General features: G+C 35.1%; 1 protein-coding gene across 1 annotated transcript in view; it reads left to right on the top strand.

Annotated features, from left to right (window-relative positions):
• KCND3 (potassium voltage-gated channel subfamily D member 3) overlaps positions 1–19,409 on the top strand; it is a 422,047-nt gene that overhangs the window by 392,403 nt on the left and 10,235 nt on the right. Inside the window, 3 exon segments of the mRNA XM_032217390.1 lie at positions 1,160–1,261; positions 11,437–11,529; positions 17,457–17,513. Of these exon segments, the coding sequence (XP_032073281.1) occupies positions 1,160–1,261; positions 11,437–11,529; positions 17,457–17,513 (252 nt within the window).

Raw genomic sequence — 19,409 nt, 5'->3', positions numbered from 1 at the left:
TTTGTTCCTGTGCGCCTAAAGTGCTTGCGCACAGCACTTAAAATGAAGTATTTAGAAGCTCAGATGCTTATCTTCCAAGTCAGCAACAGTAGGTAAAACAGCGAGGGAGGGGGGAATCAGCTGTAACACGTGATTGAGATGAGCTAGAAAGCAAGAAATCAAGGACAGGATAGGGCAGTGGCAGGTGGATGGGGGCAGCTAATTGGTGGTGCTACGGTCTGCCTGAACCAGTCCGAACCAGCTGAATACCACCTCTGAACACATTGGTAAAGGATAGCAAGAATATGATACTCAAAAATATATTAAGCATTTGCTGCTCCATCAATAGCAATAGTGTGGAGTCAAGCTTCAGAGGCAGAGCATTCCCTGCATGTGGCAGAACTCTATGGTCTTTTTATCTCAGTCACTGACCAGATATAAAATTGAGAAAGGATTTTTCTTATAGACTTCAGAGTTTAAATTCAGGCCTAATCAACAATGAATAGAAATAATAAATACTAGCAATTATTAACTTTTGTTAATAAAGTATCCATTTTCTTATTTTCATAGTAAAAATGCTGATGCTTAGCTTCGTTGCATGTCAGTAGAAAGAAAAGTATGTAACTCAATAATGATGGCTTCATTTTTTTTAAATATTTGCTGTAATATATAGGAATAAAAAGAATGCAATAAAATAAAAATAAGTGTAAATGGGGTGAAAGAAAAGCATAAAAATGAAATACCTAGCCACAAAAAAATAGTTCAGTTTTTAAACACAGCATTAAATATTGATCATATGGAATAATTGATCAAGCCTTTCAATATATTATACAGATCCACTTCATTAACATATATAACTCTTTATTTTACATTGTCTCCATTATAAAACAGCATTGATGTTTGTTTGGGGTTGCTGTTTTTTGCTGTACTTTATTTCAGTAAATTCAATCTTATGTGGTACGTCACTCAAAACATATTCACAGATTTTAACCAAGTTACTCTTCCCAAAATAATTTTTGCAGAATTATATGATAAAGAAAAATGCAATAATAGGAGAACAAGCCCATGTTAATCTCCACTATTTTGTACTTCCAGAATAATAAAGTTTTAAACATTCAGATTCAGATATCACCCATTAATATTGAAACGTAACCTGTCTCCTCTTTCCTTTCTTTTGCAGAAAGCCCGGTTAGCCAGGATTCGTGTAGCCAAAACGGGAACTTCCCACGCCTACCTTCACAGTAAGCGCAATGGCCTTCTCAATGAAGCACTGGAATTGACGGTATGTGGACTAGACAATGAGAATCATAATAGCAAGGTTTAACTCCATATTATCTTGTGAATTTTGTAGGTAGGCTTGAATTCTGCTTCACTCAGTTCTATGGTAGATGCTAAATATACATGCCTCTATATTTTAATAATGTTAAATGAAGTTAATTGCTACATTATGAAAATTAATATTAGCAGAATAAAATCAGACTCAATTGACAAGTAAGCACATCATCCAAGTTAACAAAACCATTATTTTCCAATTGAACATTTGGATGGTCATCCATCACCACTATGTTTTGTTTTTCTGTTAGTTAATTATAGACACAATCCATTGTTAGATCCATTTCTGTATACCAAAATGATTAAATTCCTTACACTATAAGGTTATCAGATCAGTAATTCTGCTACTTGGAATCTCTGAAAATAGTGACCATCTTAATTTTCTGTTATAAACACAAAATAGAGGATTCAGACATATATTTAGTCTTGGCCACTGGCATATTGCATCAGAATCCTAACATTCAATTGGCCTAAGCTAAATATAATAAAGTAGGATGGAAGTTAAGGGAAGCAAATTTCATCAGCAGCTTTTCCAATCTCTGTATCTGTCTCTGAGAGGGAAAAAAAGACTTAAATTTTGTTAGAAGCCCAGGAGAAGGCCTGCCATATTTAAGATATCAATTTCGCTAGAATTAATAACTAACTAGATTGGGAATAAGGATGAATGAATTATATCTCTTTAATTTCAGAGATTTTCAGGGGCTTTTCCTGAGGGCTTTTTAGAAACAAAGTATCATGATATTATTGTCAGAATACTACAACTCTGAATTCTGAATTATGGATTTTTCTCCCAAACTGGAATTATTTCCTTTTCTTTCTTAATAAAACACAACTACAGACTCAGTTTGCAAAGAACAAATTACCTTTAATAAATTGCAACAAATTCAATTTACTAACTTTTAATATAATATCAAATGATAATGATTAACAGCAATAAATTGATCAGTCTAACTGACTATCTTTCCATCTTTCTTTGGAAGGATTTCAGCTTTTTAGCAATAACATTTAAACTTATATACCATTTCATAATGATTTATAGTATTCTATAAGTGGTTTACAAATCCAGCATATTGGCCCCAAACAATCTGGGTCCTTATTTTACCAACCTTGAAAGGATAGAAGATTGAGTCAACCTTGAGCCAGTCAGGATTGAACTTCAGGCTGTGGGCAAAGTTAGCTGGCAATATTGCATTCTAACCATTGCACTACCAAGGTTTGGTACACCACCATGGCTGCTTTTAACCACTTTAATGTGTTAAAAATCATTAATTTATTTTTATACCTTTTGATTATGAAATATTAGAATGGAAGAAAGGTGTTGATTAAATATTACCATTTTGGGAGAGAAGCTGGTATTTGCTTATTTGGCAAGCTATTCCTTTTTCTTTTCTGCCCGAGGATTCTGGAGATTACAGGACAAAACAATTGGAGAGTAGAGAGAAAGGATGCTATTAAGCATGGCTGTTCAAAGCTCCAAAGGAGTATTTTGATTTAAAAACCCTTTATTGAATCAACTCATCAAAGTTGATTCACAAATTGAAGCAGGAACATGCTTCAAAGCAAAACAACCAAATCAAATCAGGTGGTTTGAGAACATATCATAACTTTGAATTTATTTTATAGATTTTGTGGTTTTTCTTCTGCTTCAGACTTTGCAACAGTCAATACACATCAGGGTTATTCATAACTGCTAGAGGCCTAGAATGTTCTAATAATCTCTAAATCATTCATTTTCTCCTAACCTTGCAGGTGTCCCAGCATCCTATTTGCACTTTCCCAATATACAAAGTTGTAGCTTCACTTTTATGAAGGATACTGGGTTGTGGGTGTAGAGCAGTGTTTCTGACATGTTGTAAATAGCTAGCAAATAATTCTATTACCTCATCTCCTAGGCTGCCTAACACTATTAAGGTGCAACACTAACATTATTTGAATTTCATTCATTCTCTTAGCCTGCAACTTTTTTATGCTACAACCTTAAAATGTATTCTTACTTGCACAGATGGAATGATACATTTCTGTCCTGGTTTTATCAGTGCAACTGGGAATTTAGTTAAATTCTCTTAACAGTTTAAAACTGAGTTCAAAGATGTTCAATCTGGTATACATGTTTGGGTCAGTTCCTACTTTTAAACTATGTGAAATTAGAGCAGGTTTAAGTCTCTTGACAATGAGACATTGGATATCAAGTTAACACTTAAAGGTGCTGGCATGAATTTTATTTCATTTTAAGACTGGGATTGGCAAGATTTTGAAGGCTACTTGTATCTCACTACTGTATAACTGAAAGGATGGTCCTTCCAAGGAGGGGCCAAAACTGATAAGCCCATCTTTCCAAGGGTCATCTCAGTTCCTAATGTCCAATTAAAATCTACTTATTTTGCTATTTAAACCTCTGGTTCCTTATTTTGTTTTCTGGAACAACTCACTTTAGCTATATCTTCTGCATGATAGTATAGCATGAATACACACACACACACACACACACACACACGTGCAATGAATATTTTGGAATATTTTCCCCTAAATGTTACTTTATCTTGAAATACTGAATGATATGGAAACACTGGAGAGATCACAGAAGGAGATAAGGAATATTTATGAGCTAGCATGTTTATTCAAATAAAAGTGGGGGGAAATCCAAAAATAGTAATAGATAGCCCCATAGTTGGCCACAGGACATGTTTGTTGACAAAGTGTTACAAAGAACTCTTCTGGAAGAGTCTCCAAAATGGTGTGTATTTTCTTATCATATATATTTTATTTTAAATTGCAAATATGCATTCAAATTTGCAAAACATTGTCATATTTAACTCTATCCATTATAGAAGTTGTGTTGTCTTCTGTTCACTAAGGGTATCACTGAAATATACAAGTAAACTTGTGTACAAACAAACAAAAAATACTTCTAATGTGCCCTCCAGATCAAATATGCAATGCTTATTATCTGATATCATGCCTTCTGATCTTACTAATAAAATTTATAATATTTAGGTGTAGGTGGGGCGGGAGGGGAATAACATGCATGATTAGACAGACACACACACACACTCATTGGTGTATTACCACCAGACACATCTATTTCCATATATTTTATATATTCTCTCTAGCTACATCAATGTTTGTAGTGTGGGGACAATTTATTCAAATTTTTAATTCAGATTGTTCAATCTTACTCTTGGTTGACTCTAATGGCCAAGCTAACAGCCATCATAATAAGAAAATATAAAATTTATTTTCATGAACAACTGCAAAAATGTAGTCATGAAGGATAAGTAGGAGAATAGAACTCCATTCAATAATCATCAACAATCGAATTAAAACTAGAGGCAGAATCAAGAGTTTTTCCAATTATTGCTACCTACAGCTTTATTGCCCACTAAAACCAGGTGCCAGTTTTACCTAATGGGAAAAAGGCATTTAACAGTCACATGTATCCCACCCCCCATAAAATAATACATCTTAGAAATCTTGCTATCAAACACATTGCACCCTTTGGACACAGCACAGTGTTGTCGTGACTTGGCCCCTACTCCCAATGCCAGCTCCAATGAATTAATAAGTCTATGGTTTAACTATGCAACCCCAGGGAAGATGCTGCAGGAATCTAAATCAGACTCTAGACTGCTTGACGTATTTATAACATCACAGTTTCTTGAAACAGATGTGTTAGAACTTCCTGGAACTTGTTTCTGCTCTTTTTGTTTACCTGTTGCTTTCATAAATTCCTTCCATCAGTGAAGTCCTGCCAGGCGAAGTATCATCAGTCTAAATACAGCCCCTTGTACACAAATACACACAGCTAAAAAGAAATGGGAAAGTATGTTGCTGAAATGATGTTTTGCAAAACTGCAGGTGTTTGTATATTATATTTCTGCTTTATATAAATTAAAAACCAAATCATAGCATTCAATATTAGAAAATATAATAAGCTCATTAGAATGGAGTGGAGTGGAGTGGAGTAGAATAGAATAGGATAGGATAGGATAGGATAGGATAGGATAGGATAGGATAGGATAGGATAGGATAGAATGGAATGGAATGGAATGGAATAGAATAGAATAGAATAGAATAGAATAGAATAGAAGATATATGCATTCTGATTTATATGGAATACCTGATAGATAAATGCTGTGCAATTTTGCTCTGTTTCTTATTGCCACAAACATTATTACAAGCATTACATTTCCCATTGTCTTGAATTGAACTGAGACTACAGACTAACCCACAGGTAATCTGCTAGCCTAAATCTAAGTATACCTGGTTTAAATATAACCTTGACAGAATCTCAGTTCTTCTTCCACTGTGCTTATTGAAATGCTTTTGCGTACCCTCCAATACTTTATGGGAGATATGGATTAGTAGGCAATGGTAATGCTACAGTTATCAGCTGCCTGAATTCAAGTTGCCATCTATAAAAGCTTACATTCCTTCCTTGTTAGACAATAAATATACAAATCGGGTTTATAAAGCTAATAGATCATAAAGCCCTGCTAAGAACAGGGAGCACATTTAGATCCATAGTTCAGCTTTAGCAGCCATCTAGTGGATTGAGACTGACTTAATGTTTTTTTATTTTAAATTCTGTAGGTCATTGACTTAATATACTTGATTGCATTGGCAAATTTATACTGTAAATTGCCGAATTTAAATCCATAATGTCTGGTTCATCAAAATGTAAGCCTAACCCCTCTGAAGATATTTCTGTGTCATTGCTATGTCCCCTTTGACTTTCAGGAGCCACTGATAAGTGCTGATGTGCTGCTACCACTTCCAAAAAAGGCCTGCTCCTCCTATTTACTCTGCCTGCAAACAACAGTGCCACCAGTTCATGGAATGCACTTAGCCCAGTGTTTCTAAACCTTGGCAACTTGAAGATGTCCGGACTTCAACTCCCAGAATTCCCCAGCCAGCGAATGGGAGTTGAAGTCCGGACATCTTCAAGTTGCCAAGGTTGAGAAACACTGACTTAACCTTATTAGACACAAGCCCAATGAAATTTTCTTACTGCTGATACTACATAATCATATTGTCAAAAATTACCATTAAAAATATACATTTTTTTTTTAAAAAAAGAGCTCTTGCACTGCTAAAGCATAGATTGGATACAGTCGGCACACTCCAGCTCCCTTTCATCAAATGCTGCCATTTAAGGAGGGAGGGGGAGATACAAAATGTGCCTTTTCTATAGGAGTCTATGTTCTATGAAACACCCTTCCCTTAGGATCCTGCAGGTCTTCACTATTTTAGGCTTCTAGAAAGCCATATAAATACAGATAATCTTCAACTTACAATCACAATTGAGTCCAAAATGTATGTTGCTATGTGAGAAATTTGTTAAGTGAGTTTTGCTACACTTTACGACTTTTCTGGCCACATTTCTTAAGTGAATCACACTGCAATTGTGAAGCTAGTAACACAGTTGTTAAGTGAATCCGGATTCCCCATTGACTTTGCTTGTTAGAAGGTCATAAAAGGGGATCACATGACACTGGGACACTGCAATTGTCATAAATGTGAGTCAGTTGCCAAGCATCTGAATTTTGATCATGTGACCATGGGGATGCTGCAACGGTTGTTATTATGTGAACAATTTGGAAAAGTAAACTTCACAACATTCTGATCCAAATGGGTGAGACCTGAAAATTAATAGATATACCTTTAGATGAAGGTGAAGGAAAGATTGTTTAGCATTATATACATTCCTAAAATGTAAAAAAAAATATATCCACCAATACTGTATATGACAATTTATTTGAAAACATGCAGAAAAAGTGAGCTATTCTGATATCACACTAAGCCAGAATTCTTCAAAATGAACAAGTATAGCAAGAGAGCCAAAATAAACTATGGAAACTTCTGTGATTTGTATAGTGTGATATTTAAAGTAGGACCTCTGGCTTTTTTCCATCACAACAACTCCAAAAAGAAAGTCAGGAACAAATCTTCTCTTTTAGCTTTGGCTTATTAAGGCATCCTTCTTTACTGTATATGTTATGCAAAATAAATAGAATAGAATAGAATAGAATGGAATGGGATGGAATGGAATGGAATAGAAGAGTTGGAAGGGATCTTGGAGGTCTTCTAGTCTAACTCACTGCTTAGTCAGGAACCCTATACCATAGGAGTAGCTTTTCCTGTAGCAACATAAAAAAGCTCTGGCAAATCAGAGCAAAAGACAATGGGTTTATCTTAGCCTTTTTTGGTCTCAATCTTCTTCAGTCTGGAGAACAGATTGAAATTTAGCAGGATCAGATTCAGAAAACAACTAATGCCCTCTAGTAGGCAGCCTAGTTGCTCACCTCTGCACTCATGGTGCCTGTACCCACCTCAAGTACTTCCTTTACAACTATTTCATCCCTTGGTGTGTTTATGTGTGCACTGTTGTGATTTGAGAATGAAGCTAGAGAATTAGGGTTCAATGGGATAGCCTAACCGAAAAGTATCAGGAGTTCAGCTGTTTCTAGTTGTTGCATAATTTAGATAACACCTCTGTTAAAGAGCCATTGTCTGTTCTTTAATATCATATTGTAATCAACTAGAAGCTTACAAGCAGGATACAATAGAAATAACTTTATTCTCTTTCTGCTCTCCTATAGTTGCTATTTAAAATGTGCTCTTCCATTCTTCCATGAATTGAGTCTCAAGTCCATCTAAATTTATGGCTATCACTATACCTTATGGTAGCAATTTCCATATGTAATGTATAAAACATAATTCCATCAGTATTGCATTTCTCCATTGCATTAATTTTATTTATTTTTTAAAACAAATGTCTAAAACAGGTTGCAAGCAGCCAAGCCAATGCAACTATATGAAACATAAAAGCTAAAACTATAAAATAGGATAATTATTAGGGCAAGGACAGAAGCACAATACATGATGTAGCAGTATAACTTCTGAAGAAAAAAATCTGTATCCACAATTATCATATCACTATGCCTTTCATCCTTGTTCAGTTAGAATTTTGAAATATAAAATTTGGAGTCAATAACTGCAATCTTTAGTGATGCCATAACAGTAATGATAATATTCATTATCATACAGTAAGTGCATTTTAATGATTCTGTAAGATATGTCCTTGTCAAACATCAATCCCAGTTAAAGGAGCTGTTTTGAGCACATAATTACTGATTTAACATATTTAATGGTTTTTGAAAGTCCCTACTACTGAACACAAATAAAATTGATGGCGATGATTAAAGAAGACATGCTGTGAAATTGAGGTGAAGTTCAAGGTCAGGAAATTTAAATTAAATACACACACATACTTAGCCATGACATTTCTAAAGAATAGCAACAAAAAAGTGACACCAAAAATAATATTTTTAGTGTCACCAATATATCTGGTTCTAGGCAAATCATGTCCTTGAATCACAAAATTAGTGATGTGCACTGCCCATTCACAAGGGCCTCTATTGTTCATCAAAGAGTTTCAGCCACAGAGGTTATTTTGATAAGTATCATTTAAATAGGCAATGTCCTCATTAGATCAGCATTACAGCTATATTCCAAAAAATGGGTCATTCACAGTAGGTAGAATGTCACAATTTATTGCATTTAATTGAGTTGATGAAAATGTCTAACAAATTACATTTGCAATTTCGGATTATGCCAAAATAATATAAGGAAAGGAAGCAATGCAAAGTTATTGTTTTGCCAAGTTACAAATTGTTTTCAGAAAATTCTTACAACTAGGTAGATTATTCCAGACTTTGATTCCTTGATACTTTGGGATTGCTTCAAAATATACTCTTCAAGGTCTCTTTCAAGGAAGCACAAAAAGAAAGCAAAATGGCCAGCAGAGTCACTAACATAATCTAAATAATCCAGACTGCAGTTGTTGTTTTCAGAAGAGCCCTATAGCTGAGATGATAGAACATGTGTTTTGCATGAAAAAATCCCAGATTCAAATCCAGATATATCAACCCTAGTTGAGATATGATTCAGTATAAGAAGCTTCTCATATCCCCAGGTTTCACTCCCAGTTTTAAGTAATAGTGTGCTAGTGAAATAACCGAGAAAGGACTCAGATAAAGCTATAGAGCTATAGAGTTGTGAATATAGCCTTGCTTGGAACAAAATTCCATTTCCTTTGAAATGACATGTGTTTTTGAACCACAATGGGTAAATAATAATAATAAGGCTGAATTATCATCAAGCAATCTGTAATGGGAAGTGCTTAATTATTGTCTTTAATTCAACCAGACAGCATCCATCTGTGCATGTAAAAGTACAGATGGTAGGTATGGGACAAAAAACATAAGATACAACCCTATCAAGGACTTGTGCAAGGTAATGGCTGTAAAAAATTAGACTTGCTGCTAATATTGTAAACACGAAATTGTACTGTTCACTTTATGGTGGATCAAATTAACAATGGCCTTGGAAATGCCTGTAAAGGATTTCCATGTGTTCCAAAATATCACACATGTACACATGGTCGCATGATGTGATCTGGATGCTTGGCAATCTGATCACACCTAGCTCCCAGCTGATCACACCAACACCCCCCCATCCCCCCCATTCATGTGATTGCCATTCACAATCCTCTCTGCCAACTTCCCTTAAAAGTCAGTGGAGAAGTCAACAGGGAAGGTTACAAGCTGCTGCGCTCTTTTCATCTCTGGGCACTGACTGAAAGAGCTCCCTGCCAAAGCTTTTCAGTTCCAAGCAAGCAGAGCCAAGCTGAAATCCTTTTTCAAGGAGCTGTACCGACTTGTAGGGAGCTGGAATTCTTTGTGCCTGCACAGAGCTGAAATCCTATCAGCTCTCCCAGATGAAAAAGCAGGATACATATCTATCTGAGCAAAAAAATACGTCAAGCATTGTGGCATGGCTTCATGTTGAATGCTGGGAAAACATAGCTTACTATCCAAGAACAAGCATGAGATTGGATGACAGAGAAGAGATTCATTTTGATTCCCTACAATGATGAAGTAGTAAGCATTCCTTTCTAAAATGATTACTTGGAAAGATCCTGTTTCCCTTCGGAAAGTGTTAAATATGAATCACTTGCACAGAAATCTTTTTTTCTGACCAGTTATTAGATCTGCATAAATGCTGATTATTGATAAAGTGTCTACTTGACAACAATTCTTCACCCCTGATAACTGAAATTTAAGTATTTCCAGATAAATGAAGCCTTTTGTCATATGTGCAGGATTTAGAGAACCATCAGAATTTTTGTCCACATCTTCAATCACCATTTTACGAGTAGCTCAGATGTTCCATGCTGAAGATAAAGCTGTGGTGCAGCTGTGGCAAAAAGGAGAAAGTTAAGCATCCATCCTCTCGTCTGTGCTGTAAATAATAGAGTTTCCTTGTAGTTTTTTAATATGTTTGTTATACTGATGTGTACTAACCTCCTCCAAAGATCTATTTGTTCCTACCAAGAACCATGCAACCTGAATTAAATTATACTTTGCATTGCAGCTGCAGATGTTATTGGTGTGTCAAAGAAAGCAGAAGCAGAAGCTAACCTAAACATATAAAAGTAGCTGCTTTGGTGGCACAATTTAGGAATGTAAACCAGCCTCCTTTGTGACTGTGGATCTGTTTAGTGCAGCTTTCTAGAGAGATATATTTTTTTAAGTTCTAAATTATATATTTAGGCAATTTTTAGATTGTCTGGTATGTTTCTGTTGATTCTATTACCAGGAATAAAATCGTCTTGACTATGTTGTAGCAAAAGCAGTCTGGAGAGCTATTGCAGCACTTTACCATGGAATCAGATTCTCCCAATCTGTTGTTCTGGTCTGGATTAGAATGTATATAACCTTCCAATCAGTGCCCAGCTGGAGATTAGGGAAGACAACAACTAAGCTTTATTTTGTAGCTTTACCTGCCAATCTGTCTTTCTTTCTGTCTCTGTCTTTACCTCTGTCTTTGACGGGGGATGGGGGAGTTTTCAGTCCTCTTCCTTCTTTTTTAAAATTTAACTTTTGGGATAACCCTATGCAGTAGAACTAGGGCTCCTTCTTATTAGGCAAGGATATTGAAGCTTAAGAGCACTTATTTGTCTTTTTCTTGTTCATCTTTTACATATTGGACTTTCAGATGCTGGACAAGACTGCTATTTTCTCTGTAGAAATGATCTCATGGTTGCCTTTTCTGTCTGCTTAGGGGTCTATGGACGATGAGCACAATATCAGCAAAGCCACATCCATCATTGAAAGTCAGCATCACCACCTGCTGCATTGCCTGGAAAAAACAACTGTAAGTAAAAAGAGGGAGTGCTTTTGAGTTTCTTTTCACTCAAGCTTATGCAGGGGTTATATATTAAATTTAGCATGCCAGGATTGAGTCAATACTGAGCCTTGATAAGCCTAATTTTAATTGGATTTCCATATTCTCCTCCCTCCCTGTAATAATGTCATTACATTATGATTTATTGCAAATATGCAAAACTGTTATCAAATACACTTGTTAACTACAGTTAGGGGGGAAAAGAAACAGAAAAGGCAGTATGTGCATAAGTTCTGAAATAGAAGTATGAAACCTGAGCAAACTATTCATTGGCTATTCAATAATCATCCCATAGTATTTATAGTAATCCTGTATTCTAGAGTAAGGGTGAACAATGGATGGCCCTCTACATGTTGTATTACACCATTCCCTCATTTTTCACCATTGACTATGCTGTGTAGGGCTGCTAAGATTTGGGAGTACTGTAAGAACATCTGAAAGGCCATCTCCGTGGATCCATTATTAATGTACATATGACAGCAATCTGCTGTATACCAAAACACATTACTCTTTTGGTTACCTGAACTTTGATCATTTGGCCAGATGTGTCAGCATATGTGTATATGGAATATGTCCCTAAGTACATATGAAGGCCCAAAATTGCTCTATGCAACTACCTCCTAATGATCACTGTTGCATTGATTGATATCCGTATCTTTATTATCTTAATAAACATTTTATTTTATTTATTGCTTTACCCTTCTTCAAATTATAACATTTTCAATCTTATCCTCCCTGCTTTTTATACAAAGCAATAGACCTTACTAAATATATGAATTATACATGAGGAAAGTCCTATGAAGGCCACTTGTGAGTACAGAATGCAAAGCCTTGGAGGAATTGTTGTCATTCTTGCCACTCTTGTAGGAACAAATAGAAAACCTTAACATGGAGAGCACAGAAGGAGAAGAAAAAGGATTTTGGAGAATAGTGTATTACATAAGCATGTTTACCATATGCAATAAATGTTGCAAACATGTCTTGAATATTATCTCCACAATGAGAGATAACAGAAAAATTCAGAAGGCATGTATTCACCTAACTTAAGTGAATATGTACAGCTAGCAAATATAGTTTATTTACTGTATTCTTCTAGGCAATTTGAAAATAACAAAAGATGCATCATATAATTGTTTTATAATTTAGGAAAGTTACATTAATAGTAACGGAAATATATAAGTCTGTTCTTTAGATTAAATTTATGTTATACACAAAAGTATTTTTGCATTTTCAAACCTACAAATCTGTGTTAAACAGCAGGTAATAAAATCTGCATCCTAATTCTGATTGAACCATAAAAAGGAGTCCACTCTGACAAGGAATGTAATTATTTTCCTTTGAGCATAGAGGTACAGACATGGTTTATCCTGTTCCTAAAATATTCCAAACAAAACCTACAAATTATTTTTCAAGGTTATTAGTATATAGCAATAGCAATAGCAGTTAGACTTATATACCGCTTCATAGGGCTTTCAGCCCTCTCTAAGTGGTTTACAGAGTCAGCATATTGCCCCCAACAACAATCCGTTCCTCTCAATCCATCATGATGATGATGATGATGATGATGATGATGATGATGATGATGATGATATGTTGCCTTGCAGGATTTAGAAAAATATGTGAGAAAATAGATTGTTAATTATATGAATTATAAATTTCTTTCCTTAAAATATTATAGCTTATTAAATTGTGGCTTTCCAAATTATATGAAATGCATATTTATGTTTTAAATTACATTATTAATAATTTAAACAAAGGGTGAACCTTCTTTCTTAGCCATGAATCTGACTAGGTGTTTTTAGTTAAATCATACTGCTGTTGTGAACATTAAATGGTATATCTTGATACCTGCTCTGGTTGAAAAATGGAATACACACACATACATATTGTGTGCACACAAACATACAAACATAATGTAATCCCATTACACAATTACAGAATAAACAAGGGAAGAGTAAGAACAAGGTACTCACCCCAACTAAACTTTATGAATACTGTGTTTAGATGGATTGGGAGGGGGGCCACAATATCATTCCAGCTCCCTTGAGTATGTATTATATGTTCTTCAGAAACAAACTATATTGTCAGCATAATCTATTTAATGAATAACAATGGATTCAAATAATTAGTTGTTGAATTATTTTCAACATAATTAAATGGGGAACAGGCAAATACATTTCTAAAACTTTGGAGATTGGCTGTTTAAAGAATAATTAATGGCCAAAGTATATACAATCTAAATGAATAAGAATAAAAGATTCGCCATTCAGCTGAAATCTCTATCTACCAGAAATAGTAATGAAAATGCATGCAGTGCTACATCCGCATGGAATTGGAATCAGATGAGGCTCACTGCAATCTCAATCAGTAATATATAGCTGTTAAGTTATTGGAAAGGGTGTGTTGCTGTTGACCTACCATCTATCATTTTGAAGAGAGGTTGTCATTCAAGGACTGACATATAGCATGTTCAGTGTGTTTTCCAGTGCATTCATCAAAAGAGTTCATTCAGCATTTGTGCTGAACATGCATGCCTTTCCATCATACCTAACTGATTAAAAAACATCACAACAACACATTGTCTCATTGTAGACTATGAATTCTAGACCCACCAAAGAGTTCTTTTGTAGTGTCCCACAATTGCTAGTGGAATGAAAAATGACCTATACATAAGCATTGCTAACAGGTTTCAAGGGGCAATTCACCTTTCCTTAAATCAGAAATAATGCTTTTTGTATTGTCTATTGTCGAAGCTTTGTGTTAAAACATCTGAGATGTGGTGAATCATCTTTAAATTCAGCTATTTAAGTAAAACAATGTTGGAAAGTATTTGCTATCAATTTAAAAAATAAGCAAACAAATAATATTGTATTGAAATGTTCAACCTTTTTCTATATGAATATGCAGCTTCTATTTTCTCAGGTGCTTCCAGACAAAGGTCTTTGAAATCACAATTCCAATTGTTTCATTTAGTAATCATACTAGATCTTTTATCTTATAATTGGTCTTTTCCCAGCTTTCCTATCTCTGAGTCCCTTTTCCACACACTCTCACTGTTAATCTAGAGTGGTGTTTTCTTAACCTTGGCAATTTTAAAATGTGTGGACTTCAACCACCAGAATTCCCCAGAATATTTGCAGGAAAATTCTGGGAATCGAAGTCCACTCCTATTAAAGATGTTGAAAAACATTGATCTACACTACTCTGTTCCAAATTAATATTTTCCAGAGTTTTCTGCTTCCAATCATTGAAAGGAGACCTGGAAAACAAGGTCCATTCCTTCCCAGTTTATAATTTGCAAGCCTTTGGCCATAACTGACAATTCCTCAAAAGTTTAAGTGCTTTTCTCCATTAGTTAATTGTAGCCTCATTAGAATAGCCAGAGAATTCCAATTTTCTCCTTGGCTTCACGATATTAGCTTTGTTTATCCCCAGGCAATATTTAGTCCATCTTATCTCACTTTTTCCAGAACTGCCAAATATATAGAGTGAATAGAATCAGAACAAAGCATCATAATGGCGATTCTCTTATCAAAGCCAGAGTTAGATTTAGCTAAGACACACTGGTGAATAGGACAATGTAAGCTATTGAAAAGGAGCACTTTATAAAACACTCTTTTTTGAAACATGAAAGCAACCTTGTTCTGCAGAAAGTTCAGTGTTGTTGCTTCTAAGACTTGCTCTATTTGCCTCCGTTATATGTACATCAGAGGTGATATTCAGCAGGTTCTGACAATTCTGGAGAACCGATAGCAGAAATTTTGAGTAGTTTGGAGAACTGGTAAATACCACCTCTGACTGGTCCCGCTCCCATCTATTCTCTGCCTCCCAAGTCCCAGCTAATTGGGAGGGAATGGGGATTTTGTAGTAACCTTCGCCCGCCGTGCCCACCAAGTCATGCCCACAGAACTGGTAGTAAAAAAATTTGAATCCGACCACTGATGTACATGCATAGCCAGTTCCCTTTTCAGAAGTGTTTGCTATGTATCTACACTTACACAGTAGCTGAGGGGGGAGAGGGATTTATTGGTCAAGTTATTGCTCGCTATGTACCCCATTCAAAGACTTTGTGCAGTCTTAATTCTTCATTCTGCTCTCCAGAAAGAAGATTGCATACTTACCACATTATTCAGAAAACTTATTTATTTATTTTGGAAGGGTGTGTAACATTGGAGTCACTTTTAAAGGAAAAAGCCTTGCTTTAGGACTGAAAAGCTTTTACAGTAGAACACAAAATAGCTTTGCAGTTGGAAATAGGATATATACTTCACATAATAGAGGAAGAAGCAGAATCCCTAATGTATTATTTATCTTTCCCCAGAATAAATTTTCTCACTTGACCCAATTGCACAGTTTTCTCTTTACAGCTGCTAAGGAATTGTCATAATGTTGTTTTCTTCTCTGTGAGAAGATATCCAACTCTTTAAGAGCAGCTGGGACTCTACCTGCCCCAATATAATTACTGGGAATTACTTAGGAAAAAACCTCATGAAATTACAGGTACCAATAACTTTCAGTTAAATGTCCAATACTACATGTACACCTGAAGATCACAAAGATGCAAGGTGGCATTTTAAGGCCGAATACAGGAGAGTTTAAGGAGCTTTCCTTAATCTTGATTGTTGTTCTGGGTGTTTGAATTGCTATTATTGAGATTTATCACAATCATGGCCGTTTATTACTGCTGCTGATGTTGCTTCTCAAAGAAAATGGCTAAAGACTATTCTGGAACATGTTTAGTTCCTGGAGAAGTTGAGGACTTTTAGAACAACCAAAGAATAGAAGAAATCAGAAAGAGAATGGAGTTGAGGAAAGATCATCCCTGCAGGTGCCCTGGAGAAAAAGCTGAATGCTTTCAGAGCAACTGAGGAGACCCAGGGAACGAATCATGGCAGATGGACAATGATCCTGGTGGTGCTGACCCAGAAATAGAACTGAAACAACAAAGAAAGCTCCAGTTTGTGAAGGAAACAATTAACTGAGCAAGTCAAAGGACAACAATAAAATCCCTAAGTTATCAATTTCCCTCGCCCCTTTGGTTTCTGTATAGCCTGAACCAGCATGCAGGCCAAAGAGGTTGTGAGTAGGGGAAAGTAGCTTGTAAAGGAGGTTTGTAAAAAAATTACATTGCAATGTAAAGACTTTCTGCTCCAAGTAAAAATTAAAAAATTGGTAGGAGTAGAAAAGTAACCAAAACTTTTTCTTGTTACAGGAGGGGGAGGGAGTTAAAGGAGGAGAAAGCAGTTAATTTGAACCTTTAATCTAACCATCTAAATATTTAGAAATCATATTACACATTTTATATATTCAGCTGCATTTTAAAAAAGCTCTACAGTATGTAATAATTCATAACTAATACTCAGATAACAAACAAAGGTTATGCCTTTGTAATAAGTAAATAAAAATAGGTTTTGTCAAAAGTTTAAGTTGTTTGTGATTATTGCCTGGGAATATAACACCACAGTATCTTGAATAACAATTTCCCAATATCCTCCTTGCTTAATGTTTTGCTATTAAAAAGCCTCTAATTATAAATGGGAAAGCATGGGTTGATTATAATTAAATCATGGCATTACGTGCACTGAAATTTTCCTTGAATAAGGCAGAGCTAGTGCACTGTGCAATCTAGGCCTGGAAGCAACCTCAGTTTTTGTCAATCATTTCCATTTGAGAGAGCCTCCATTAGTGGCTTATAAAGTAATTTACTTTTTTCCTGGCTACTTTGGAGGGTTCTGCTATCAGTGAGATGACAGTTCAATCTAAAATAAGATTGAGGAAAGGCCTCATTGCCCATTCAAACGTGTGAAATGCTAGGCAGAATGTTGGGATTGGATTTTGGAATGCTGGAATGAACAATCAATAGTGTTTTTATCTTTTGTTGACATGTTGTCCTGTAGGGATTGTCCTATCTTGTGGATGATCCCCTGTTATCTGTACGAACTTCCACCTTCAAGGTATTTCTTTCTTAATTCAATCTGTTTACTGCCATCTCTGTGCCATGTCTCAAGTGTTGCTTCCTTCCTTGTGATGATTCTGCTTTTAGCAGATGGTGCATGTTGGAGCTTTTTTATTGTGGTGGCTTTGAGCACTGTTAAGACTATTGAATGAGGGAGAGCAATTGCTTTATCTATTTTTAAAAGCTCAAATATGCTAAATGTGAATGTTTAATTATTTGATGTGGATGTGGTAGCTTTGATATATGCTAAGATGTTTGTTTTTCCTTTTAACTCTTATCATAAAAGTAAAGTTCCCATTCATTTCTCACCTATTTGCTGAATACCTTTATTATGCATTCCTGATCTGCCTATCATTATTTTTTTAGATTGCAAACTATAACAATTCTAGTCCAAGATTTCTACTTTTATGTTCTGGATTTATATAAAACATAGTTGAGAATTGTTGTGGCCTGTTGAAAAATTTATGGTAAGTCAGTAGAGCTCAGTGTATGAAGACATTTCATTTTAGGATGAAGTCACAAACAAGAAAATTACAACGTAACGTAAAAGGCATCTGTACATACAGATCTGGACATGTACATACACAAATATATTGCTCTATTCTTAGGATAAAAAAAGAGTTTCAAATTTCCAATAGAAATATTTCTAAGCCTTTAAGAGGTGAGATCATGTGACATGTTCATGGTGGACAGACTTGGAGAGGAGATCTAGCATGCTACAAATGGCAACAGTTATTTTTACTACTTGGAAAATGTAGTTGCACTTGCTGATTCTTGAATTTTGTTCTTTCATTGATTTATATCTTCAGGGGAGAGGCTTGAGGTTGAGATATATTTCAAGCTACCTGCCCTACAATGATAGCCATACTTTGAATTGACAGGACACCAGAGAATCAGACCACCTATAAGAAGCTGACAACATTTTAGATAGCCCTCAAAATTGAAGACATCTGAATTATCTTAAATGAAAATTGACATATGGTTTATTACTTTGGCATTCTTGTAAACAAGTCTCAAAAACAAACAATTATTTATGTGTTCTGCGCTACTAGTAACCATTTGTTAATAAAATTTCATTCCAGAGTTTTATTCAAATATATCCAATGGTCTGTTTCTGAATGTTCAAATAGGCAGCAATTATATATAGCTAAAAGACTACCCCCACTTTAATAGGTGACCCACCAAAGTTGAATTAAATGCTTTTCATTTCAAACCTAGTGAACAAGAATTCCCTTGAAGAATACCTTCTGATGCTAACTCTCAAAACATGAATTGAAATTATTTGCATGAGTATTTATAGGACAACATGTTCTTGGGTATGCCCCTATTTATAGACTACTTAGATTTTTCTCAGAGACTTTGAATAATGATGTTCCATTCAAAAGATGGTCAAAAGCACAGATCAGCTGTTTTTATCATAATATACAATTAGTATTTTTAATGACCCCAAACTACCTAGCTATTAAAGGACGGCTTAAATAATGAACTTTATTTTTTGCTTCAAATAATGACAATCTTCGATTGTGTATCTTACAAATATTCTGGACTGTTTATGTACTATTTTCCATGGGAAAAACAACTTGCTCTAGGCATCAAAAAGATTAGTTTAGGCCTACATAAAATATATAAGGGTACAAAATTGAATTGGCCCAATGAAGTTTATGTTCAAATATTCAATAAGATTATTTGATTGCTATCAACAAATCCAAGTTACGTCTCGAGTCAAAATCAAAAACTCAAATCAAACACCACATTGAACTAAATGTTTTAATTGATAAAAACTGTCAAACTGAATTAAATCATCTTAGCTTTCTGGACTGATATTGGCATTGAAGCTGGTCAATTCAGTAATCCTAATTGAATAAACTATGTCTATCAAAAAACAACGTATGCT

The sequence above is a fragment of the Thamnophis elegans genome, chromosome 5 (assembly GCF_009769535.1).
Source record: "Thamnophis elegans isolate rThaEle1 chromosome 5, rThaEle1.pri, whole genome shotgun sequence".
NCBI lineage: Eukaryota > Metazoa > Chordata > Lepidosauria > Squamata > Colubridae > Thamnophis > Thamnophis elegans.
The sequence above is the reverse complement of the archived record's forward strand: the minus strand, read 5'-3'. Positions and strand labels throughout refer to the sequence as shown.